At 39.4% G+C, this 27,570-nt stretch overlaps 1 protein-coding gene across 1 annotated transcript; it reads left to right on the top strand.

Annotated features, from left to right (window-relative positions):
• Window positions 1-2: 2 nt before the first annotated feature.
• Window positions 3-26,877, top strand: CHMP4C (charged multivesicular body protein 4C). Its single transcript, XM_060775540.2, has 5 exons — window positions 3-398; window positions 17,048-17,225; window positions 19,026-19,134; window positions 20,295-20,403; window positions 26,628-26,877. The coding sequence occupies exons 1-5, from the start codon at window positions 200-202 to the stop codon at window positions 26,690-26,692; spliced, it is 660 nt and encodes a 219-aa protein (XP_060631523.2). The 5' UTR covers window positions 3-199; the 3' UTR covers window positions 26,693-26,877.
• The last annotated feature ends 693 nt before the right edge of the window (window positions 26,878-27,570 follow it).

The following is a 27,570-nucleotide window of genomic DNA, read 5'->3' as shown; positions in this document are numbered from 1 at the left end:
GCGCGGATCACGTGATGGCCCATCCATCCGCCTCCAGAGGTGAGGCAGCCGCTTCCTGGCTTCCTCTCTTCCTCCCCTCCCTGCTTCGGCCGGACGGAGCTTGGCTTGTTTGGCGATGCAGCCCTTGGCTTGTGTTTAATCAGGTCTTGAAGATCGCAGGAACGTCTTCGGAGTTTGGCTTGCTTGAGTCGGGAGGAGGATGAGTAAACTCCAGAAGTTTTTCAAAGGCGGTGGCGGAGGCGGGGGGAGGAAAGGCAAAGGGGGCCCCTCTCCCCAGGAAGCCCTGGCCCGGCTCCGGGAGACGGAGGAGATGCTGACCAAGAAGCAGGAGTACCTGGAGGCCAGGATCGCCAAGGAGCTGGCCCTGGCCAAGAAGCACGGCACCCGCGACAAGAGAGGTGAGCCCTCCCCCTCGGAGAGGACAAAGGCCTTGGCACTCTGGACATGCTCAGGGGCCCAGCCCTTTCGCGACAGGACCTCTGAGCAAGCTCAGAGTGTCAAACCTTTTCCCCTTGGAATGATCTACACTGTAGAATTCATGCTCTCCGACATTCCTTTCACTGTCATGGCCCAAAGCTGTTGAATCCCAGGAATTGTAGTTTTACAAGGTCTTTAGCCTCTTCTGCAAAGAGCGATGGAGCCTCAACAAACTATAAATCTCAAGGATTCCATAGCACTGGAGCCCCCAGTAGCGCAATAGGTTAAATCTTTGTGCTGACAGGACTGAAGATCGGCAGGTCGGAGGTTCAAATCCAGGAAGAGCGTGGGTGAGTTCCTTCTGTCAGCTCCAGCTCCCCATGCGGGGGCATGAAAGAAGCCTCCCACAAGGATGGTAAAACATCAAAACATCTGGGCGTCCCCTGGGCAGCATCCTTGCAGACAGCTGATTCTCTCACACCAGAAGCGACTTGCAGTTTCTCAAGTCGCTTCTAACACAGAGAGACACACAAAAGCCACAGCCTTAATTTGTCAGTGTAGATGTTCCCTAATTGGATGCAACATTTTGCTCTTCAGAGTTATTAGTTTATTATCAGTGAAGTTGATGGCATGTTACTTCATCCTGGGGATGAGGATTGGATATATTTACTTACTTTTCATTTTTCTGTTTTCTTTCCTTTTAATTTGTCTGTCTTGTTGACATCTCCCTTGTGGTAATTGTTATCCACCATTTTTATTTGACGTTTGGATTGTTTTGTCTTTGTGGCCTACCTTTAAGCTGTTTCCATCATATGGTGACCCTATGGCAGGGGTTCTCAATCTGTGGGTCCCCAGATATTTTGGCCTTAAGCTGTCAGAGAACTGTCAGAAATATTAAAAATTAACTAGGTATTTTTAGTTACAAAAATGTGACTCAGGCACTGAAAGAGTTATTAGGCAGAAGCCTGTTAGTGTCAGTGGGCCAAAGTTAGTGTCATCATGAGGAGTGTGAGGTAAACCTCTGTGTGAGAGAAGCCTTGTGTGAGAAAGCTCCAGTGTAAAGGCTGCTGCATGTAAAGCTACAGTGTATCTATTTATTTGTGTTATGGAAACCGAGTTCTTGTAAATAGTGCAACCATATTATTTTACTACAAAGAAAAATCTCCTAAGGAAGAGATAACATTGATCTCTGTGTTTTTGTTCTTTTTATCACTTTTGATTACTGGTGCTGGGTCATGCTGCTGCTAACAAGTTGTACATTTTGTTAATTAGCCAACTTGCTCAGCAAGGTCTAAACACCTGGGGACCCACAGGTTGAGAACCACTGACCTAAGGGGTTTTCTTTGACAATATGTGTATATATGTGTGTATATTTTAATGTTCCTAGTGTTCAGGTGGAATCTCTGAGGATGCCTGCCATAGACGTGGGTGAAATGTCAGGAGAGAATGCTTCTGCAACATGGCCATACAGCCAGGAAAACTCACAGCACACTAGGAAGAACTTCCTGACTGTGAGAGCTGTTCCGCAGTGAAACTCTCTGTCTTGCGGTGTAGTGGAGAATCTTTCTTTAGAGGCTTTTAAGCAGAGGCTGGATGGCTATCTGCCAGGGGTACTTTGAATGCGCTTTTCCTGCTTCTTAGCAGGGAATTGGACTGGATGGCCCACAAAGTCTCTTTCAACTTTATGATTTTATGATTTGTCATTTGGGGAGACCCTAGCACTATTTGGCCTTGTAAATCTATAATTCCAAAGATTCTGTAGTATTGAATCATGGCAGTTAAAGTTGTGTCAAACTCCATTCATTCTATGTACTTCTGGTCTCCAGAGCCATAGTCCAATGTTCAGAGCACTGCACCACACTGTCTCATTGGATTGCTTTAACAATATTTAAAGTAGTAGTTGCTAAAAAACAAAGCCCCTGTAAGTCTTCTTAAGAGATGGAGAAGCTGTGTTTTTATTGGTCTTGAATGGTGGAGTATTTTGACTCAGTACATATGAACCTAGAAAGTATTATTGGTCATCGCTATAAACAGCCTCCTTAATTTCCAACTATGTTGTTCCATGCATAGTATACATATGGTTTCCTCTACCCCTGATCACTAGAAATCAGTAAGTAAAGTTAAGTAATTTTGAAATCTCCACTTAATGATTGTATAGGGCTTTCTTTCTGGATGTCAACATGCATTACATCAGAATGCCAGGAGAGGAATGTCTTTCAGTTGTTCTTCCAAGTGGGGCACTGGACTATCCCCCCAAACCCCTGCTTCAATTTTATTTACACTGTCCCCATTTGTATACTCCAGAAAGGAAATCTATGACAATTGGCTTCCCTAAACTGTTGCTTGCTGCGTATTCCTGTTGCAATAATCTCTTCATCCCACACCACTCTATATAATGTAATGAACTTTATACCCACTCAGAAGCTGGTTACTTTGATCAGGGTTGGTTTAATAAATGGCCATGGGAAACATGCTTTCAGTTAGTTTAAAGGATGTAATACATGAAATTAAAGGCAGTGTTCCAGAACTGCATGCTGCAATTATGCATTGTATCTCCCTCTATGTGCCAGCTTGGAGGTTAAGATCTGCTGGGGAGACTCTGCTCTCAGTCCCGCCTCCCTCACAAGTGTGGTTTGTGGAGACGAGAGACAGGACCTTCTCAGTGGTGGCCCCTCACAAATAGAACTCCCTCCCTAGTGAAATTAGATCACCCCCCCCCCTCCTGACCTTCAGGAAAAAGCTAAAAAATTGGATGTGGGACCAAGCATTTGGTTAGCAATCTACCAGTGCGGTAAGAGAACATAGAACGCTGCAATGACAATCTGGAATGGCCACAGATGACGATATTGGATTGTGTGATTTTAAATAAGTGGGTTTTAATATGCTTTTAATGATTGTTTTATTAAATATGTTTATTTATTGATGTATGTTCTTATGGCATCTAATTGCTGCCTATATATGTGACCTACCCTTAGGCCCCTGTCGGGTGAGAAGGGCAGGGTATAAATATGATAAAATAAATGAATCATTTGGGCAGAAAACATGGTGGTGGTGTTGTATGCCTTCAAGTTGTTTCAGATTTATGGTGACCCCAAAGTGGAATCTATCATTGGGTTTTCTTGGCAAAATTTGTTCAGAGGTCGGTTTGCCTTTGAGGCTGAGAGAGAGAGTGATTTTCCCAAGTTCACCAAATGGGTTTCTAACTCCGGTTACCATAGTGCAGTGCTTAAAACACAATACCATGCTGGCTTTAAAAAGCACGCCTCCTTGGTTTTGTCATGGTTCATAGTTATGCACACTTAGGAGGGTATAAGTTCAATTATTGGATTAGTGGGTTAAGCCGCTGAGCTGTTGAACTTGCTGACTGAAAGATCAGAAGTTTGAATCTGGGGAGTGGGTGAGCTCCCACTGTTAGGCTTAGCTTCTGCCAACCTAGCCGTTTGAAAACATGCAAATGTGAGTAGATCAATAGGTACTGCTTCAGCGGAAAGGTAATGGCACTCAATGCAGTCATGCTGGCCACATGACCTTGGAGGCGTCTATGGACAATGCCAGCTGTTCGACTTAAAAATGGAGATGAGCGCCATCTCCCAGAGTTGGACACGACTAGACTTAATGTCAGGGGGAAACCTTTATCTTGACCTTAAGTTCAATTCAACCCAATTGAGCAGGGCTTGTTTCTAAATAAGCAGCTTTAGAATTACTGTATCCATGATGGTATGAATGATTCCAAGACTGGATAATTTGTAACATCCCGTTTTGTATGTTTTGTTTTGTGCTTGATTTGATGGTCCAGAAATGTTCTCACATTTGTATCTTGTATCTTTTGGAAACCTTGTGTTTTGTGGATACCATTGTATTTGTGGAACTATGCACAGCTATGTTTCTTTTTTTATTTATAAAGCTTACACGTATTGTGTTTTGAAACTGAGTGACAGATTATTATTGTCGTATAAGTAACTGCAGCATATTCAAATGAATAATATTATTGGATTTTTATTGTTCTTGAGGTGAACATTTTGGAATCGGCTGTCAACGAATCTGGAATTATAGTGGCGTGAAACAATTTCAGTGCCTTTCCTGTGTCCACAGACCCACCCTGGCTGACCAATAAAAATAGACGCATGAAGTCATGTAGGTGTGTTCTAAATTTATATAATAGCACACTCCAAGAATGGCTTTCTCCTTTGTGACAGTGCTTAATGTTTACTCTTCGGGATCAAAGAAGTGTTGAACTTATTATATTTAAAAGGTTATTTCAGTCTTGCATACAGTTTCTTGGCAGTCAGCCTCCTGATAGCTGTGCTCCTTAATTCATTTTCTTTTGTCTCTGACACTCCCTTTAGAGCGTTTGAAATGATAGTCTTTATTTAAAAAGGCTTGCAACAGGAATAAGAATGCATTATTGAGTACAGAGACCTCCATGTGATAGGAATTTAGGTTTCAGCCATAAGTAAAGCTGTGGATTGGGGTTGACCAGCTTTGTGCTTAAAGTTGAATTATATGTTGTATATTGTTTGAAAGCCATGCTTAGAAACCGGCCACAATCTGTTGCTATTTTATTTATTTTGGCAGGAAAAGCATCTGTTAAGTTTTCCTTGTCTGGCCTGAGACTACAATGCACAATAAGGAAATATAGTTCTAAGCATACTTAAAAAAACATACACAGCAGCAACTTTGTTTGGCATAAGGTGGTAGTGAAACAGGCATTAGCTCTGTAAGCTAATGCTCTGCTTTGTGTTTCCTTCAGTGTCCATGATTGTTTTTGTTGTTGTTGTTTATTCACTCAGTTGTTTCCAACTTTTCAGGACCTCATGGTTCAGCCCATGCCAGAGCGCCCTGTTGTCCGTTGCCATCCCCGGCTCCTTCAAGGTCAAGCCAGTCACTTCAAGGATAACATCCAATCCATCTTGCCTTTGGTCGGCCCCTCTTCCTTTTTCCTTCCATTTTCCTCAGCATCATTATTTTCTCCAAGCCTTCATGGCCAAAGTACTTCATCTTTACCCCTAATATTCTTTCCTCCAGTGAGCAGTTGGGGATTATTTTATGGAGTATAATTTATTTATTTATTTATTTCCTTCCTTCTCAATCTCCGAAGAGGGACTCGGTACAGCTTACAACAGGCAACCATTAGGTGCCAACACAATAAAATTAAAGTAATAAATACAATTAAACAGTTAAAACAATTATAAACAATCAATTAAAACAGTTTGATGGTTCAGAATCATAACTCAGATCCATACAATTGCAGTCCATTTGCAGTCCAACCAAATACAGGCCCAGTGCGTGACAGAACACCATTAAAACATTTGCTTCTGGGTTGTTCCATTTATTGTTCAAATGCTTGATCCCACAGCCAGGATTTCAGGGGTTTTTTTTAACAAAGGTCAGGAGGGAGGGGGTGGATCTAATGTAATTGGGGAGGGAGTTCCACAGCCGGGGGGCCACCACAGAGAAGGCCCTGTCTCTCATTCCCACCAGTCGTGACTGTGAAGGGGGGTGGGACCGAGAGCAGGGCCTCCCCAGATCTTAACGTTCTTGGTGGCTCATAGAGGGAGATAAGTTCGGACAGGTAAAGTGGGCTGGAACCGTTTGGACAGGTTTGACCTTCTTGTGGTTCAAAGCACTCTCAGAATTTTCCTCCAGCACCACAGTTCAAAAGCATCTACCTTCACTCAGCCTTCCTTATTGTCCAGCTCTCACATCCAAAAGTTACTATGGGGAATACCATTGCTTTAACTATGCAGAGCTTCATTGGCATTGTGATGTCCCTACTCTTCACTCATAGAGATTGGTCATTGCTCTCCTCCCAAGAAAGAAACACCCTCTAATTTCCTGGCTGCAGTCTGCGTCTGCAGCAATCTTTGCTCCTAGAAATACAAAGTCTATCACTGCCTCCATGTTTCTCCCTCTGTTGCCAGTTGTCAATCAGTCTGGTTGCCACAATCTTGTTTTTTTTTATGTTTAATTGCAACCCAGCATTTCCACTTTCTTCTTTCACCTTAGTTATAAGGCTCCTCAGCTCCTCCTTGCTTTTAGCCATCAAGGGGGTATCATCTGCATATCTTCCTTACTTGATGAAAATGTTAGGCTGCAGATTCAGAAATATGGACTATACCTCCAATCATAAATTACATTTGCCTATGCTGGCTGGCGTGATGATATTCCAATTTGACATCACATGGAAGATCATCTGTTGCCAGGCCCGTAGCCAGGATTTTATTTGGGGGGGGGGGTGTGTGATTTTTTTTCAGGGTGTGTTTCGGGGGGGGAGATGAGTTTCGGGGTGGGGGGGGCTGAGTCTGAGTGAAAGAGGGTCTACCCTAGCAAACCTTTTGTATCATTACCCCAATACCCCCATGCATATGGGACATATTGAGTATGGTGATTAGATCATGATATGAATAAACATAACAGTTTAAATAATGCACCAGTAAGGCCTTTCCACGAACCACCATGAGAATTTCAGGGGGGGGGGGGGGCTGAAGGCCCTCAAGCTCCCCCCCCCCCCCCCCCCGGCTACATGCCTGTCTGTTGCACATCCTTCCTGCAGATCATGTATTTTATGGATTGTACCAGAACACTTTGATTCTGAAGTTATCTTTCTCATCTAACCTTATCAAGACAGTCTGATTTTGGGGGATTAAAACTACAGTCTTAAAGAAATTAGAGTCATTTGTGATTGTTATAGTGGTGTATAAATGGAAGTTCTCTGTGTGTAAATCATGATGTTAACAGCAAAGGAAGGTAGGACTGGCTGAGTTGAACTCACCAAACATACAAGCTGTACTAAATACCTAACATGTATTTTTGTGACTAGCCTGTATTAAAAAAAATAACACATTATTCCACAAGGACACAGTCTGCTCAGTCATTGATAGTGGGGTAATGTCTGAATATACTCATTGTGATTTGAAGTAAGCCTGTAAATCTAAGAAAATTTCACAAGGGAAATGTAAAAGGAAGTCTCTACTGGTGTGTGAACTGCAGATAAGGAAACTTCTATTATGTTAACTAGGGAAAAAATCCAGAAGGAAATAATATTAGCATCTAAAGTTTATTTCAGAAGGAGCCTATTAAGCAATCCAGACATGGTCTCTTTTTTAGATTTCTCTCTTGCATAATGAAGAGGGCTATGGTAGATTATATATTGACAGTTGTTGCTACAAACCTTTCTCTGAAAGACTTTCCCAATAGACTTTGCACGATATTTTCACAAGCAGTTTTTCAAAAGTAACATAAGATGCTACCACAGCAACACAGTGAGAGCATACCTGTCAGCATTTCATACGGGAGCCCCTGATGGTGCAATGTGCTAAACTCTTGTGCCGGAAGGACTGAAGACCGACAGGATGGAGGTTTGACTCCAGGGAGAGCACGGATAAGCTCCCTCTGTCAGCTCCAGCTCCCCATGCGGGGACATGAGAGAAGCCTTCTACAAGGATAGTAAAACATCAAAACATCCATGTGTTTCCTGGGCAATGTATCGCAGATGGCCAATTCTCTCACACCAGAAGCGATTTGCAGTTTCTCAAGTTGCTTCTGACATGGAAAAAAAGCAGTTCATAGATAAACACCTGGACTCATTTGGCTAAACAATATCAAAGTGTGGTCAAGATTTATTTATTACTTTTATTTATTGTCAAGATGGCAACATTATTTGCTTGACAAGTTGGTAAAAGTTGTTAATGAGAAAGACCATGTAAGCTAGGAAAGGCTGCAGCAGTTTGCTTTTGAAAGACGCCATCCCTGCTGTATAGGCTCCTGAATTAATTGAGTGGAAACTACTTTTGCACTTTGAACTCAGTTTGCATCTGTTGAAATAAGTGAAAGGCAAAGGGGAAAGTGGGACATTTTAAAAGCACTTGAAAATTGGGATGACAACTGGGACTGTCTCTACAAAATTGGGACAGAACAAAACTATCAGATAGTGAATGGAAAGTTCATAGATCTGTCTTTTTGTTTGTTAGTTTTGCGTTTCTATCTCTCTGCATTTTGTATTGTGTTTGCATTCTGTTATTTTTAATAAGTATTTGTAGTTCTGATAGCAGGTAGAATGTAGCAATGTAGTTTAGTAGTAAAGGTAAAGATTTCCCCTTGACATTAAGTCTAATTGTGTCCGACTTTGGGTGTGTTGCTCATCTCCATTTCTAAGCCGAAGAGCTGGTGTTGTCCATAGACACCTCTAAGGTCATATGGCCAGCATGACTGCATGGAGTGCTGTTACCTTCCCACTGAAGTGGTACCTATTGATCTACTCACATTTGCATGTTTTTGTACAGCTAGGTTGGCAGAAGCTGTGGCTAACAGCAGGAGCTCACCCTGCTCCCTGGATTAAAACCACTGATCTTTTGGTCAGCAAGTTCAGCAGCTCAGCAGTTTAACCCACTGTGCCACCAGGGGGCTCTTTGTTTATTATTATATATCCACAAATTTTCTTGTTTCTTTCATCAATGCCGATATATATATGTGTGTGTTGGAAATGACAACCTTCTTCAAGCCTTCTATAGTAATGTTTATCTACAATCCAGTTGCTTACCATTTCCTGTATGTATGTTCTGGTAGGCAGCTTCCTTTACTTTATGGTTCTTGAGAAGTTCTAAAAGGGGCTGCAGACCACATTATCACTATAGAGTTCTACTAGCAGACTACAGACAGACTACTTCAGACTGCAGACTACTTCATACCTCAGATAATGCTTGCCGTTTTGTGTAAGAGATGTTCTGGCCGAATGAACAGATAATTATCTCACACATATCTGAAACTGGACTGATAAGTATTGTACCTATGTATGCTGAACACATGAAGGTTGTGAGGAAACAAATACGTTATTTTTTATTAAAGTCTACTCCATTTTTGTTAATCGAGTTCATGATATTAAGCAAGTTGTTTTATGGGAGAGTATATATATTTTGGGCACTGAAAAACACTTCTAAAGCTCTCAGTTTTTATGTACTGGCAAATCTCTGTTTTCCTAACAGATCAAAAGTAACAGGTTATTCAGTCCGTGGCTGAAACCATTGCCTTGCATAATTATACCTGGTTGTATTCCACAAGAGAAGATTCTACTCTAAAGGGTTTTTTGGCTCTTCTCTGAAAGGTCATGCTTTTCTAAAAAGTTATAATTTCCAAAAGGTGTTTTCCAAAAGGTTATGAATGCCATTTTCCAAAAGTGTGTTTGTGAGCAACCTATTGGTGGTATTCTAGGAATACATGAGATCAAGACAAGCCTAGATGACTGTTAATAGACATATAAGATGCATGCACTCTTAGGTGTTGTTTTGTTCCTTTCATGATGATGGCAATTAACATTCCAAGTCTATGACTCTTTCGCTACTCAAAGTTTGGTGATGAGGAAAGAGTTTCATATTACCGCAGAACAAGCCCAGCAGCCCGTTCATGAGAATGTGATGTCAGAGAAGGAGTAAACCAGATTGTTATGTGAGGAAATGATCGCCCAATAGCTGCTTTGTTTTATTCTTCAAGACACTGGCTTTTAAAGTGGATTTGCAAAATATATTGGAAAAGATTGGGAAAGAGTTGATTTCTTAATAGAGCACAGGCAACATATATTTTGTTTGTTCTAGACTATGCTAACAGCTGCGTCAAGCCCATGTAGTGGTTTGAAGCAGAATAATCATGAATATAATTTCCCATTGTATATAAAATATTTTGTAACAGGTAGTCTAGATTTGGAATTAAATTGCTGGAAAGAAGTGGGTTGTCCTTTTTCTTTTTAGACCAAATCTCTTATTCTTTTGGGTTTTTTTTCTTTTGACTTGGATTAAGAAGTTGCATGAGATAAAGCGGTCAATGCAGAGGCTGGATGTCCATCTGTCAGGAGTGCTTTCCAGCATGGCAGAATGGGGTTGGACTGGATGACCTTGGGGTTCCCTCCTCCCAATTCTTTGATTCTATGCTGCGAGCCCCAGTTATGGTTAAAAATAATGTCATTTCAGTGCCAAGTCAAAATATCACTTTTTATTAAAGCTTTTAAGACCTAGAAAGTTTTATCCCATGTATATGTGTGCATTATTTTAAAAAACAATTTTAAACTTTTTAAAAAAATGTTTAAAAGATGTAGTATCCTGGATGACCTTTGTGCTCTTCCAACTCAGAGTATATGAAAGTGGCATGCATTATGACAATTATATCTCCCTCACACTCAAATCTAATTCAGCTCCCCAGTACTGCCAGTGGCTGTGGGACAGGAGACAGTGGCAGCAAAGAGCTCAGCTCTATTTCTGCAGTTGACGTTATATAGTATGTGTGCTGGTACAGCTGTACCAGGAGCTCCAACTTTATTTGCTTTGTATTAAATATTTGTTTGCAGTCCTAGGTTTCAGGGACTCTGCAGACAGGTGGCTTCTTTCGGTTGCAGTCATAGGGCAAGTCACCTATCCATCATCGTTAAGTTTTGGTTCTGCCCCTTGCTCAGGGCAATTGGGAAGGGAAGGGAACCATTTTTTAGTTAGTCTCAGCAAGGAAAGCTAATGTACAGGACGTGTGCAAGCTTCCCATGTACAAAAGCTTCAACCCTTAAGATCTCCGGGGGAAAACGGTCTTAAGAGCATCCAAAGATTCTAAAGATTTCCAGGGAAACAGCCCTAAAGCTTTGAAGAATTTCAGGGGGTAACAGTTTGGAAGACCAAAGATCTCCAGCTGGAGAATATCTAAGCCTTTACTGGTAGGTCCACTCGGTGCTTCGAGACGCAGTTCGACCCGGTAGCAGAGCCCACATCAGTAAGGGTTAGATTACAGTCAGTCTGGGAGAAGTTAAAAAGGGGATTTCCTTTAAAGTAAAGAAGAAGTTATTGAAGTCTGTTGCCTGTCCTTCGTGGGCAAGTTTAGGAAGCCACCAGTTGCATAAAAGCTTGGAAGCATTTGTTTAACTTTATTGAAGACAAGAAAAGTTTCTGTTTGATTGTTCATTAATAAAGGACTTTGTACTTCACAAGCCATCTAAAGATCATTTGTGGTGGAAAACCTCTGAGAACTTCTCCTTGGGCCCTCTGGCTTCCCGCTGGGCAAAGGTTGCACGTCCTGTTCTAAAGGAAATTCTTTACAGGCCCAGAGCGCGACAGAACAGTATGAGTCTGAAAGGGCTGTGCCATATTTAAGATAATTATCATTTAAGTTATATCTCATTCATCATAGACTGTGTGAACTAAGGCATGTATCTGGTTGAATGACACCTTTTCCTGAGTCCCTTTTGCAGATGTTCCTGGCAAATTGGATAGCAATTAGGAGAAGTGAAATATAGCTGCTTGAAGTATGATTTCTCCTGATGGCTTTGTTGTGGCCCCTCATGCTTCAGTTTAAGCTTTTTTGTATTTCCCAGGCTTTACAGTCTTGATAATTTCAGTCTTTTAGTATTTTTGTTAGATCTACTTAGTGCTATTCTCTGTGGCTGATTTTCTGTTTATGTTATTATTGAGTTTGTTTGGTTTTCCATTTCACGTTTGTGTCTCAGTGTGGTTCTAATTTTTACTATAAAGGTCTCAAAGAGCTGTTATTGGGGAATATATTAATATGCCAAATAAATAAACATTCAACTTTGCCTCAGTAAATATACACAAACAGATCTCAGATAACAGCATGTGCAACTTTGGAATCTCAAAGGTGAAGTTTATGTGAGAGCCGTTGCTTTTATTGCATTTTGAAAGGTCTCGCCCTAGATTTTCTTGAGGATTTTATAAGAAATAGTTGGTTGTTAAGCAAACGGGTGGCTTGAATTTTCTCCTATTTCCAAACCATATATAAGTCAACCTCATATATAAGGTCTTGAGGTCATAATTATGGATTTTGATATGACCTGTGGATAAATTGAGAATAATTCCGCAGAGAAGGAAAAACACCAATGTCATATTGGGGTTAGCTAAACCTGGCTGTTACTGCCATTTCCTTGCCCAGCATTTAAAAAGGCCAGAAGAGGCATCATGTTGGAGAGATCAAAGGAGGTCAATCTCTCTTTTAGGTTCTCACTCTCCATTTTGGCACTTTGCTCAGAGAATGGGATGGTTCTTTTTTGATAAAGTACAGCAGGCAAATTGACCCATGGATAAATTGACTCAGGTTTTTGAGTTGATTTTTTGACTAGAATTTCTACACTTATACATGGGTATATAGTAACTCTTTTCCCTCCAAGAAAACGAAATGGTCAGGAGACTTGGGAGGAATGGCTGGTGGGCATTTGTTGTTTCTCCAAATCTAAGTTGTATGAGGCAGTTGCTTGTATCTGCCTTAATTGTGGATTTGATTGGGCACAAAGTATATAGTGAAATATCTTACGTTGCAAAGATTTCCTCAAAATTTTAATTGTGCTACCTGAAAGGAAGAAAAAAATTACCTTAATTTCCTTCGAGCCATAGTTTGGGGAAGAATGAACTCATTTCTTGTGCCTATAAGTATCCTCGAGCCATTAATCATCTCTCAAAATTAAGCCTGCACACTTTCATGTGAGACATATATACTGGATACTGCTTCTCCCAAGGAGTTAAGCCCTAAGGACAACTATTTGTCAAAAACATGTATGCAGAAGTTATTCTACTTCAGTTCAAATGAAATCAATTCTTTAAATTTACCTGTCACAAAGTTTGTGAATTTTAAATGCAAAGGATTCAATAACTCCTATCTGTCAGCCCCAGCTTCCCATGTACAGACATGAGAGAAGCCTCCCACAGGATGGTAATGCATACAGGCTTCCTCTGGGCAATGTCTCTGTTGACATCCAATTCTCTTACACCAGAAGCGACTTGCAGTATAGTCTCAATTTGCTTCTGACACAATAAAAACTTGCATAATAATGGCACTTCTGCCCCCTTAAAAGGGGTGTGTGTGTGACTATTATGGGAGAAAAAAGGGCTTTTGTAGTAGATAAACAATAATCCATCCACCCTTACACCCGTGCATTAACTCACTCATTCATCCATTCGCTTGCCCGAACCTTTCTAGGGATTCTGCTTGAAGTGGTGTTCCTGGAAAGGTGGGCTGAGCGGATGAGTAGACATGCAAGTAACTGAGCAAGTGAGTGCATGAGTGAATAGGTGGCTGGGTGGTCAATTGAGTGAATCAGAATGCTAGACAGCTGGGAGGCGGTCTAAATCATAAGTGTGACTATTATGCAAGTTATCGTAATTGTCCCTCCCCTGATACTATATCCACAGATTCAACTATCCATGACTTAAAAATATTCCCTGTCCCCCTTCAAAAATCCAAATAGCAAACCTTTATAATGGGGACACAATCTCACCATGCTATTGTATCTAGTGGGACTTGAGCATTCACAGATTTTGGTATCCGCGGACGATGCTAGAACCAAACCCCAGCAGATAAAAATGGCCCACTGTAATCTTTATGGAAAGAAATGTTAAATAATTAAATCAACCATGAAGTACAGACTTCAGTAATACTTCTCTGCATACCCTATTTTGTATGTGCTAGCATTGGTGCAAAAAGCCATATAAAATATTTTAATGGTGTATTTTGTCTTATCAAAATACAGGGAGTGACATGAATGAATTGTTACTAAAAATATATATAGCAATTTGAAGGTGCTCCCTTGAATCTTATTTGTCATGGTTATGGTAGATTATGAACATAATTGTGATTTTAATTAATGGAATTGTGGTTGAAGAAAACAATTTCATTTTGTGTCTAGTTTCTGATTTGTGAAATGGCTCAGTTGATGAATCATCTGTCCGTTGATGAATCATCATCAAAGAACATTTCTTTTTAATTTGGTTTATGTGTGTATTCCACATACCTTCATAAAACACCACAGATATTTCTCTTCCTACTCACTATAATGTTCATACAGTAATTCCGCAAAATCATGGCATTGTTAAATCAAAAAATCACCCCCCCCCCCCAATAAAAATGAAGGTATCGATATGATGTTGTGATTTTTATTTCCTTAGATTTTTCTCTGCTACCTCTCTGGCTGTCTTCTTTTCTGAATCTTTGGAATGGGGATCTTATTTTTCCAGTCTGTCAGAATATATGTGAAGTAAGTCAATTTTCAGTGTTGTGAAAAGTTGAATGTAGGTCATGTTAGCTATGTTTTTACCAATCAAGTAATGGATTGAAGTGAAAAATGTTGGCTTACTGTCTATTCTATCTTCTGCTGATAAATCTGACCATGACTTTGAATCACAGACAGTTGGTCAGTCTTTCACCATCATTATAATCGGCAATCCTGCATCATCTGACAATGGTAATTGAATTAATGGCTCTAATAATTATGCAAATTTTGGTTGGAATGGTCACATTTTATATGTTGCATATTATCATAATGCATAATATGCATATCGTGACTCTGTGTGTATTCAGAATTGGTCGGGATGTCTGATTGTATAGCTACACATCATTTCTACATGAAGAAATAGAATTTGAAGCATAGCAAAATGGGGGAAAGGATTTATTTCACAACAGTGTTTATATTGTTGAAATGACCTAGATTCTAGATGGTTCAGGAGAAAGCTGGAATGAGCAGAAATGCTTGGGTACGTTCATGAGACAAACTCAGGACATGCAAGAGTTGCCCATCCAGTTCAACAGGACTGGATGGTCTGTGATAAATTAGATTTTGGTCTTTGAGAGCCCCTTCTGTTCTCTGCTTTTGGACAACAACAACTTCAAGGCTGAACACAAAGTTGTTCTTCCTCTCCAAACCAATGATAGGAAAAGAAGCAGATTATTTGAGTCAAATACTTTCCCCCTTTCCCCATATTCTTCCACAAGTACAGCATCTGAACTGTAGGATTATATAACATTTCAGGTTTACCTGAGCAATGAGAAGTTCAGGCTTCCTTTTGGAGGAGGAGTGTTGATGGCGATAATTAACAATGTTATTTATTCTCCACATTTTGCCCAGAATTGGTGCTCAAAGCAACTTGATTACAATATAGTCTTTTCTCCAAGACTGTGACTCAAGAAAGCTTACTGGATAAAAACAGAACCCTGTAGTACCCCACAGGCCAATAACCAAATAATCAAACAGCATCACTTTTTGGGTTTACCCCTCCAGGTGTGAATGAACAATGTGAAACAGTATGTCTAACATAAACTGAAAGTATATAAGTGATATCAAAATCTTCTGCAGTGCTCCAGCAGGACCAACTAACCAACTAATTCCCTTACTTGACTTCATGTGGAAATCATTTACTAAAGCAAGCATGGGCAAACTTCAGCCCTCCGGGTGTTATGGACTTCAACTCCCACATTTCCTAACAGCCTACCCGCTGTTAGGAATTGTGGGAGTTGAAATCCAAAACACCTGGAGGGCTGAAGTTTGCCCATGCCTGCACTAAAGCCATCTCTGCTCCATAACCAGGCTTGAGGGTACATTGAAAGGGATCTAGATAATTCATCTCATCCATATAAACCTTTTTCAACAGGGGTCTCAAAGCTGCCTCTTTTGAAGAAGTCAGAACTGGATCTTGTTAGAGGGGTACAGTAATAATTTCATTGATAGTCCAATCTCCACTTCACTTCACTTCACTTTATTTCTTAATTAGTCGCTCTCCACCAAGGTGCTCCGAGCGACTTACAATCTAAAATAGCGTTTACACAATATAAAAACATTCAACATAAAAACATTCAACCGCGACTATTTTGCAAATTAGATCTGATTACTTAAATGCACAATCAAACAGCCAAGTCTTGAGTGCCTTTACAAAAGGTCGCAACTCCGACATTGCTCTAATGTATGGAGGCAATGAGTTCCACAGAATTGGAGCATAGGTCGAAAAAGCTCTACGCCTTGTAGCTTCCAGGCGTACCTCCTTTGGTCCCTTCAGTAAGCCAGAAACTGCCAGGATCTAACATAGATATATATGGTCATTTTCACTACTCCCAGGATCTAGTCCATATATTTGAGCTGTACAAGTTCCTATATTGGGGGAAGGTGGGATATTAACAAACCTTCACATGTCTATTAACATTAGATAAACACTTTTTTGCTGAAGTGGGGCTGGGTGGGGATAAGTCTCCGGGATTTATTTCTGAATAGTTAGGTAAAAGCTTGCATTATAAGGTTACTTTGAAAAAGCACAAAGTGGAAATTGTAGGATTTAGCATGAATGCAATAGTATGGAGAAATTTAATCTGAAATTAAAGAAATATAATCTTTACTCATAATGTGGAATTACTTTGTGCTTATTTGGGCTGAGACTACAGTCTTTGAAGTGTTGGCATTTTTTAATATTTTCTTCATTTTGCATTGATAACATGCATTTCATCTACAATATTTATTTAATTGAACTTCAATACTAATTTTCCCCTCAAATGCAAATCTCTCAAAATTTAAGTATTGTCTTTGTAATCTGGTCAATTTTTAAGATATCTTTATTTTGCCTTTTCTCATATTTATTTTTATTTGAAACGTTCTTCTCTCTCTCCCCCCCCCCCCCCCCGGTCTCTCTCTCAGCCTTTGAACAAAATGCTTCCCAACCTGGTTTCTGACATATATATTGGACTGTAAATCCCATCATGTTTAGGCAATATACCCTCTGGCTGTGCTGACTGGACAAAATGGGATATGTCATCAACACATTTGGAAGACACTAGGTCAAGAGAGCCTGGGTTATTTGATATATCGCTAATAATTTTTTTCTTACTATTCTGACAGCTGCATTACAGGCACTTAAAAGAAAAAAGAGATATGAAAAACAGTTGACGCAAATTGATGGGACGCTTTCTACTATTGAATTTCAACGCGAAGCACTTGAGAATTCCTACACCAACACAGAAGTTTTCAAAAATATGGGCTATGCAGCCCAAGCTATGAAAAAAGTACATGAAAATATGTAAGTTCAAAAGCATGTCAACAAGAGTCCATTAACAAATGTACCTCGTCATTTATTTTTGTATTTTTCTCAGCCTGTGTGTGCATGTTGGGTTGTTGTTTTGATTCAGTCCTCTAATATTGTGGTAAGGTTTTGGAGACATGAGTGTGATGGATTGATTGTTTTGCTGGTTATGCTTTAAGTCTAAGATTCATCCCCCCCCCCCCCCCCGCTGGCATTTTCACATGCCCTGTGGCTGTCCAAATGAATGTCAAGCTGGGCCACAGCAATTATGAATCTGAGTTGTGCAGGCTGAGGCCCCACTTCAAATAGACCTGCACGTCAGCTGCCCTGTAAAATGTCTGTTGAACAGCTGAGTTTTATGGGCACCTTTCCTTTACATTTTAAACTATCAGCTGTCCTCTTTGGTATGGGAGGAACTATTGGGTTGTTAAGGTATTGCTGTGTCTTATATATGGGTCTGTCTTTAAAACCTGATCAGAATCTTATAGCTATTAGGATGCTTACTTGGACTGGTCATTAAAAGCATAACTTAACTGTAGTAAGTAAAAAAAAATCCTCATATGCTATTGGTTTGTTTCCAAGTCCAGTTCAAACAGTTGGTTCATATACAGGTCAAACATCCCATAGCCAGAATTCTGAAATTCAAAATACTCTGAAATCTCAAACTGTACACATGGCATCTGACTGTGGCACCTTTGCTTTATCATGGGTCAACTTTTTAAATGCACAAAGATATTTAAAATGTTGTATAAAAGTACTTTTAGGTTTTATGTATAAGTCTGTAAGGTATGCAAACAGTCCCCAAGTTACGACCAAGATTGGTTCTGTAGGTTTGTTCTTAAAATGAATATGTATGTAAGTTTGAACAAGTACATTTTAAGTGTGACTCCAACCATATATATATATATATATATATATATATATATATATATAGAGAGAGAGAGAGAGAGAGAGAGAGAGAACAAACGAACATAGGGAAGAGTGAACACTCCTGTGGTGTTTGTGTTGCTGTCTGTGCCCTTGTTCAGAAGATTTCACCTTACTCTCTGTCCCCGTGATAATTGGATTTTGAAAAATTAGGCTTGTTGTGGAAACAAAGATTGGTGAGAAAGCTTTAGTGATAACTCTTTCCAAGGGGTAGATTTCTCCCACTTTCTGTTGTCTCAGCCCTGTTCTTAAATATGAGTTGCTTGTAAATTGGCTGTCTGTAATTCAGGGCTTGCCTATATATAAAATTTAAGTTTAGATTTGGGTCTTATTTCCAAGACACCTCTTTATGTGTATATGCAAGTAGTTGTACAGGTATTCCAAAAGGCAAATAAATAAATCTGAAAGCCCAAACACCTTTTGTCCTAAGCATTTTGGATAAATGATACTCAACCTGTACAGTATTCTAAAGTTGTATTGCACAAAGTCTGCTACCTGGGAACTTGGAGGAGATCTACAACTATTTAAATCTTCTCTGACATTGGTTTTGCAGATCTTTCTTTGAGTATACTAGGCATCTGAAATGTGGTAATGCCTAAGGAGGCCCTTACTTTTGTGGCACCCCATTTATGGCATTTTCTCATTCAGGAGTCTCACCTGATTTCTAAGCTAATGTCTTCTAGACAACTTGTGAAGGCTTTGTTGTTTTTTCAGGCTTTTACCATCTTCGAATTTAACATCTAAATCTTACTGATACTTGCTATATTGTTTCTTGATAGGCGCTTATTTTATACTTTGCTACTCTGATATTATTGAAATGTAGATTCAAAAACACTCAGTAGCATGGATTTTCTTTGTTTCCTTGTTCAGGGACTTGGACAAAATTGATGACATGATGCAAGATATCACTGAACAGCAAGATATTGCTCAGGAAATTACAGAAGCTCTTACAAGAAAAATGGGGGATGACTTTGATGAGGTGGGTGATGAAAGTTAAGAGCAATAAGTGACTGCAGCCTGAATATTACAACACTTTTTGTGCTTGATAAAAATTGTGTCACTCTCCTTAAAATCATTTGTAGAAATGCACTTTTCAGAATTTTCAAAAAGTGTGAGTGGCTGTTTTCCCCCCCTAATTCGTCTTACCTATGAAGTGTTTTGAAATTTTAATATAACAATTCTTGTATGGATGTAAATCTATTTGAATTTCCTTCTCAGGCAAGAACATATAAATGTTGCTTTCTGCACAAAAACAATCATGAATTTATCTCACACGATATAAGTCAGAAAGTACAAAGATTCTTGTTCAACTAGGATTCTCCTTATCAGGCTTTCCCAACAGAAGAAGCCCATTTCCAGTGTGCCTTCAATGACTGAATGTACAATAGTCCCTGACCAAATTCTGCATAAAATGCCCCAAGAAGCACTTTATTTTACCTATTAGTGCAAGTAAACCCTATCCTTCCCTACCTTACCCCCTGGATCTCCTGTCCTGATACATTACATTGCCCTCTCACCCAGTGTTTTAAATTTTAACCATGTCAATTGGCCTGGCTCATTGTGATCGATTTTCTGTGTTTTAATGTTCTGATTTTATATTGTTGCTCTGTTTATTTATATTGTTTTTTGTATCTTTTTATTTTTATTTTCTTATTTTCTGTTGTGTTTTTGTATTATTGTTTATTGTATTGCTGGGTGTGACCTCATGTAAGCCACTCCAAGTCCCCTTGGGGAGATGGTGACGGGGTATAAATAAAGATTATTATTATTATTATTATTATTATTATTATTATTATTACTATTATTTCCAACCATTAAAAATACTTTGAATAGTCTCTCCACAGGGCCATAACCAGAGGTGGGGGGCGGGAGTGGAGTTAAAAGTTTAGTTCTGCCCTGAAATGTGTCAGGTTAAAAAAGAAATCTGGTTTACTCATAACTTGGTTAACCAGTTAAAATTCTTGAGTAAACCAGGTTTTGGGAGGAGGGGGGGGGTCTCTCCATCCCTACTTCCCTGCCAACTTGTCTGTTTCCCTATTGTCACTGGAAACACTGCAAGTAGCTGTTTGCAAGGTTGTTGTTGTGAAAGTATATTGCAGTGAGCAATTCTTTATTTCTTGAAATGTAATTTCTTCTCAGGATGAGCTGTTGGCAGAACTGGAAGAACTTGAACAAGAAGAACTCAATAGTAAAATGACCAATGTCCGATTACCAAGTGTACCTGCTACTCCACTACCTACCCATCCTGGTAAACCCTTCTCTCTCTTTTTAAAAAAATGCTTATTGTTAATATATAGTATAGAAACAATCAGTATAAAGAAATGAGAGATCACAGTATCTGCATTATTTGGTTTGATGGAATTGTCTCGGATTAGACAAGATAGAAGTATTGCTGATCAGTAGGAAAACCATACTGAGATTCGGATCACAGCCTGTTCCAAATAGGGTTGCATTCTCTCTGAAAGATCAGATACATAGTTTTGTGGTGCTTTGGACACAGTAGTTTGCGCCTTAGGCCCCTTCCACACAGCTGAATAAAACCCACATTGAACATTATATGGCAGTGTGGACACAAATAATCCAATTCAAAGCAGATATTGTGGATTATCTGCCTTGATATTCTGGGTTATATGGATGTGTGGACGGGCCCTTAGTTACCTCTTGATTAGACTACTCTTAATACACTTTACATGGGGCTGCCCTTGGAATGTGTTTGGAAGCTGCAGCTTGCGTCAAATGCAGTAGCCAGATTGCTGTCATGTGTGCATTTTACAGACCAGAGAACATTGGTACTGCAAGTACTACACTGGCTTCTAATTTGATTTTGAGCATGAATAAGGTTGTTGATATTGACGTACAAAGCCCTACATGACTTACTTAGAGCCAGGATATCTCAAAGACAGATTCCTTCCATATGAACCTGATAGAAATTAGAGATTTTGGAGGAGGCCCAACATTTTATGAAGTTAGATTGGTGGGTAAATATAACATAGCTTTCTTAGTAGCAGTGCCTCTGCAGTGGAACTCCCTATGCATAGAAGTTAGGTTGGCCTCATCTCTTTTAGCTTTCAAGCAGACAGCCAAATTAGTGCTGTTCTCCATGGCATTGTTAGAAATTGCTATTTTAATTGTTTTAAAAGTGGATACTCGTGTTGTTTTCGACAGCTTTTTTGAATTTAAAAGTATACTTTAATGTTTTCTTAAATGTTTTATCTTTGTCTTGCTTTAATTGGTTTTTATTTGTTCATCATCCTGGGAGTACTTGTGGGCTGGGAGGTCCCAAGAAAGCAAGGCTAGCCCCATTTCTTTTAAGCTTTGGCAGACAGCCAAAACAGTGCTATTCCACATGGCATTGTTTGGAAATGTTGTTTTAAGTGGTTCAAAAATTGATGCTAGGATTATTTTTAGACTGCTTTTAGGCGTTCTATTAGAGTATTTCTCTGCAGTCTTAGTGTTTTTTCTCTGCTGTTTTAACTGGTTTTTAATTCTTTCATCGCTTTTGGAGTTCTTTAGGGTTGGAAGGTGATATGGAAATGCTTTAAATAAATACTTATTTTGTTTTTGGACTGTTGGCCTACCCAGCTGTGGTAAAAGTGTCTGTGGTTTTGCTATCTTTGCATGCTCTGCTTAGCTCTTTTGCTTGTCAATACATCCTTGTAAGAAGCATGATAATTTAAATAGTAGTCCTCCTTAATAAGTAATTGCTGGGAAGTAAAGAGACAAATCGTTTGAGAGTGACTAAACAAAATTAAACAAACACCTCCAAATGACATCACGGGTAAAAAGTTGCCTTTCATGAAGCTCATCAAGATAAAGATTTAGCGATATGAAGATTGATCTTAGAAAAAATTCTTTTTGGGGTATGTGTTCATGTGTTTGAAAATCTCTAGATCAGCCCGATGAGCTGTCTATAGGAATGGTTTACCAGGATATTTGAATATTAAAGTGTATGAAGCTGTAATTTTTTGAACTGGTATTTATTTTCATTCATTCTTCAGCTGCCTTTTAAGAAGGCAGTCACCTGAAAGTGACTTATAGTATAAGATTGGAATGGAGAATGGGTTCCCTCTAGAACAGTGGTTCTCAACCTGTGGGTCCCCAGAAGTTTTGTCCTTCAACTCCCAGAAGTCTTAACAGCTGGTAAACTGGCTGGGATTTCTGGGTGTTGTAGGTCAAAATGTGGGGATCCATAGGTTGAAAACACTTCTCTAGAATCTGTTGTAGGATTGCAGCTTCCAAGATTCTTTTTTTGATATTACTAGTTTGTTGTTAGATTACGTCTTGTAATTTGGACCTATCCTCTCCATGTTGTACACCGCTGTGAGTTGCCCCTGGGCTGAGAACAACGGTCTATAAGCACACTAAATAAATAAATAAATAAATAAATTCTTCAGATTTTGGCAATTCTATTTTAAGTGTGATGGCTGTTGCAGTTCCACAGTCTCTATAGAGCTGCATATTCCCCCTCCTTGATCTAGGGCAATCCAATTCTAAATTAGAAACAAGTACAGTTCTGCAAATAAAAAAAAACCCCAAAAGTTTAAAACAAACTGAAAAAAACCCAGCATATATAATTTAAAGAACTCTAAAACTCTAAAATCAGGACGGTAAATAAAGAACAATACTCAGAAAACGGGAATTCCAGGCAGGAAACAATCAGGGCCAGCTAACACCTTCTAACAAGGAATTTCCCCCAGGCAGGAAGCAGCCAGGCTTTGAAGCTGCAAGGCCATTCAATGCTAATCAAGGTGACCAATTGCAACATTCACACTTGCCTCTAACAGACAAGAGTTCTTTCTCCCACCCTGGACATTCCACAGATATATAAACCTCACTTGCCAGTTTTCAACAGACCTCACAACCTCTGAGGATGCCTGCCATAGATGTGGGCAAAACATCAGAAAAGAATGCTTCAGGAACATGGCCATACAGCCTAGAATACTCACAGAAACCCAGTGCTTCCGGCCATGGGAGCCTTCGACAACACAAACCAAATAAGCTTTTGAAATCCTCTTTAAATCAAGAAATATAGGTTCCCGAAGTCAGTTTTTGAAGTTAAACATAATTGCTCTACTATATTTGCACTTACTAAGTAATTTTGCTTCTGTGCAGGTGTTTGCTGCAAGGCACAGAAATGTTGTGTGACATCTTGTTTACAGATTCTTAATCTAGATTTATGAATGACTGATTGCTTCATATATTCATGACACTACTGCCATGATTATAAATGTTTCCTAAATGCCACTATGAACTCCAGGGAGCAAGCGATGGACGTCTGCTTTTCTGGAAATTGGATGATATTTCCAGCCAGCTCCCAGCAAGCAAGGCTATAACAATCAGAAGCAGGACCTCTGATACAATTTTTCATTACATTGTGGATTGTTTGTGGTGTTGTGTGGGACATCTGCTGGGCCTGGCTGCCAGCAGAGCAGATTTTCATCACTCAGTGTGGCTGATGGTTATTAATATCGGTTTGTGGAATGGGCCAGCAGCATTTGTATCATAGTTTACTCTATGGGCTCTTGGCCATTACCCTTCTTAGGATCACATCTGGTTTTGTGGGTTGTGGTTAAAAATATTTTTTTCAGATGTGTGATTATCTCACACTGTTACACGGAATGAGTGCCCATGTGCTCAGAAGACTTGTACATGGTGATATATTACAATGCTGAAGTCATGAGTCATGGTATAATCAGCATTAGCCAAAGTTGTTATTTGAGTACTAATTATCTTGTGCTGAGTATTCTCACTTGATACCAATGAGAAGACAAGTTAATAGAACATGACGTAACAATGTGTTACATGCTTAGATAGAATCATTCCATGGATTTATAGATGAGTGCTAAAATGTGCTGAATAACAACACCACAGAAAGGTTAGTAAAAAAGTAATTACAGACCAAATCTTTTCGTTATTTGCAAGCGAAGCAGATGTGTTGAATCAGTATGATTTACCTAGATGTCAGATCACTATTCAACAATGGAGCCCCCAGTGGCGTAGTGGGTTGAACCCCTGTGCCGGCAGGAATGAAGACTGACAGGTCGCAGGTTCGAATCCGGGGAGAGGCAGATGAGCTCTTTCTATCAGCTCCAGCTCCTCATGCGGGGACATGAGAGAAGCCTCCCACAAGGATGATAAAAACATCAAAACATCGAGGCATCCTCTGGGCAACGTCCTTGCAGACAGCCAATTCTCTCACACCAGAAGCGACTTGCAGTTTCTCAAGTCACTCCTGACACGACAAAAAAACAACAACCATTCAACAGCTGATTCATAGTATTTACTCTAGTAAATCAATGCGATTTAGGTTTATATATGTATTTTGCTATATTTCTACAAGATACCCTATAATTATCCAGATGGATGCTTAATAACTTCATAGAAATAGAAGGGTATTTCTAGAATATGCAGAACTTCATGAACAGCATTTAAAGATCTGTTTTCTTAGGCATAAATGTATTTAGCCATTCTCTGTTGCTCTTAGTCTCCATTTGACGTTGTCATTTTATGATACCTTTCCATTCGCTGACTAACCCTATGATCATGTCAACATGTAAAGACAGGTCAGGAGCAAGCATTGAGACAGAATACACTACATGAAAAGTAATAATCGGCAGAATTTAGGACTGTATGAACCTTTGGAAATGGTATTGGGCACTTGAATCTACTGTATATACTAAGTTAAGGATAGGTTTTGCATACCTATTGATAAATTGGGAGGCATTTTGTATAGAAGGGAAAGCAGCCACCGTTTCTCTGGCTAGACATTCTTAAGGCCAGAACAGAGGAGAGTAGGGGTCAATGCTTCTTTTAAATTCCCTCAGAGAGACTCAGTGCTTGCTTCTCTCTACTTTACTCAGATAAGAGGATTGATATATAGATATAGATATAGATTAGGGCTGGGTAACAACGAAAAAAATTGTTTCTAAACTCGTTTCGTTTTTAGGGGGTCCATTGCATTTCGTTTTTTAAAAGAATTTGGAATTTTTTCTTTAAAAAATTTCGTTATTTACGAAATTTCGTAAATTTCGTATTGATTCGTTAATGGCGGACGCGATTGCGCAATACGCTAAAAAAACCTCCAAATGGGACAGGGGGAACTTCTGAAGCTTCCCTTTCCCTCTGTTGTTGACTGTTGGTGTGATAATTTAATTTTTATCACTGATAAAACAAACAACAACTATAAAACTTGTACCAGACATATGGAAATAATAACGAAATGATTTCGAAATGATTTCGAACCAATTACGAAACAATTACGAAATAAATTGAAAAATTCATTTCGATTTTTAGTTGCTCCTGCATGGCTCAATATCGGATCGTAAGCTAATTTAAATATGAATCAATAACGAATTACGAAATTAACAAACGAAACCGCCCAGCCCTAGTATAGATATATGGAGTATAGTGTCTAGATCCAGGGAAGTTATGCTACCCCTCTATTCTGTCTTGATGAGACCAAACCTGGAATGTGTCCAAACAAGGGCGACTAAAACGTTAAAGGGTCTGGAGAACAAGCCCTATGAGGGGTGGCTTAAAGAGCTGGGCATGTTTAGCCTGTAGAAGAGAAAGCTGAGAGGAGACATGATAACCATGTATAAATATATGAGGGGAAGTCATAGGGAGGAGGGAGTAGAACAATGGCTTCAAACTACAGAAAAGGAGATTCCACCTGAACATTAGGAAGAATTTCCTAAGTGTGAGAGCTGTTAAGAGTGGAACTCTCTGCCCTGGAGTGTGGCGGAGGCTCCTTCTTTGGAGGCTTTTAAACAGAGGCTGGATGGCCATCTGTCGGGGATGCTTTGAATGCAATTTTCCTGCTTCTTGACAGGGGGTTGGACTGGATGGCCCACGAGGTCTCTTCCAACTCTATGATTCTATATATAAGGGTCAGCCATTTATAATGTAATATCTCTTAATTTGTTTTGAGGGCTGTACATTGTAGTATTTGTTTATGTTTTAGTTTTTATGTCTTAATGGATTGTTCTTGTTTTATTTTGATACTTAATTCCTTTGTTGTAAATTTTCTGTTGTTACTCTCCATTATTTTTTTACTGTTTTGATGTGCCTGTACCCGTTCTGAGGAATTGAATGTTTGCCTTTTTATGTGTAAACCTCTCTGAGTCCTTCTGGGGAGAGAGGGGGATCTAGAAAGTAAGTTTTATTATTATTATAATGTACAATACTCACATTGATCCCTGAATAAGTTAACCCAGTTTTTGGGGGGTTAATTTTTTAAACTAAAATTTCTAGACTTGTACATGTGTATATAGGGTGAGTCTTCATTTCAGGTCTAACCCTATGGAATGGAAACAATATGGATAATGTGCCTTCTTCCGGTGCCACAGAACATGTCATCTGTTTGATATGGTTAGAAATGGGATTGGCTGCCTTATTATCTAGACTTCACGTTAAATCATCTAAATGGTGCCTTGTTAGTACTAAATAGTAATTACTTTTCTCTCCCTACAGCATCTTCAAGGAAGAAAGTGGAAGACGATGATGATATGAAGCATTTAGCAGCATGGGCGTCTTAACATTGGTTCAGTGGATGCCATGGAAGGACCTCATGAATCGTGTTTGGTTGGGTCTCATGCAGACCAGGACTGGCCCTTGGTGGGATTTTGTAGGGTTTGTGTAATATATATACATATATTATATATTTTGAAGAACTCACATTATTCAAGACCTGTTGTTTTAAAAATGCTCTTTATCATTCAAATGTAGCCTTGCCTCTTTTTACATACATGGAAGAAGTTGGATATTTTTTACATTACAGATAACAATTGATTAGGTAGTGTGTTTCTATGCAGTATTATCCTGTGACATGGAAGATGTATGTGGATATGACTTAAGTTGCATTAAGGCAAATTAGTGCAGAGAGTTTATTTGTGCAACTTTCACAGGCTGCTGCTATCCACTTTAGTCTATACTAACTTTTCCCGAGGACATGAAGGCTTAAACATTTGCTGCAAAAGATAGCATGACAAGGGTTACTGAAATCTTCTTTCCTAGAAATTTCCAAAAAATATTCAGATTGTTGGGAATATGAAACCAGTAGGGTTCACTAACCTCTGTTCAAATTCTGCAACCATTCTGCACTGTTGGCTTTCTTTGCTTTAGGGAGGGTTTTCCCTTCACACAACTACTTGCTTGCTTGCTCAGGTCTCTGCATGGGAAAAAATGAACACGTGTGGTGCCTTGAAGATTAAAAGTGCAATAGTAATCCATAAATTTACTGGGTCTTTGTCTGGAAAGCTGCTGTAGGCTGGAGGTCTCCTTGCAAAGAGGAGCTTCACAATCAAGGAAACATCACTCATCTATAGCCTTCTAAAAGCTCAATTGAGCAATGCTACCTGTGATGTTTCCACATGTCGTTATACCTTGAAACAAGGTGTTTAGTGTCATGTCAGAG

Source organism: Anolis sagrei, chromosome 4, assembly GCF_037176765.1.
Source record: "Anolis sagrei isolate rAnoSag1 chromosome 4, rAnoSag1.mat, whole genome shotgun sequence".
In the NCBI taxonomy this organism is placed as follows: Eukaryota; Metazoa; Chordata; class Lepidosauria; order Squamata; family Dactyloidae; genus Anolis; species Anolis sagrei.
Note: the sequence above shows the minus strand (reverse complement) of the source record. Positions and strands in the feature narration are given on the sequence as shown.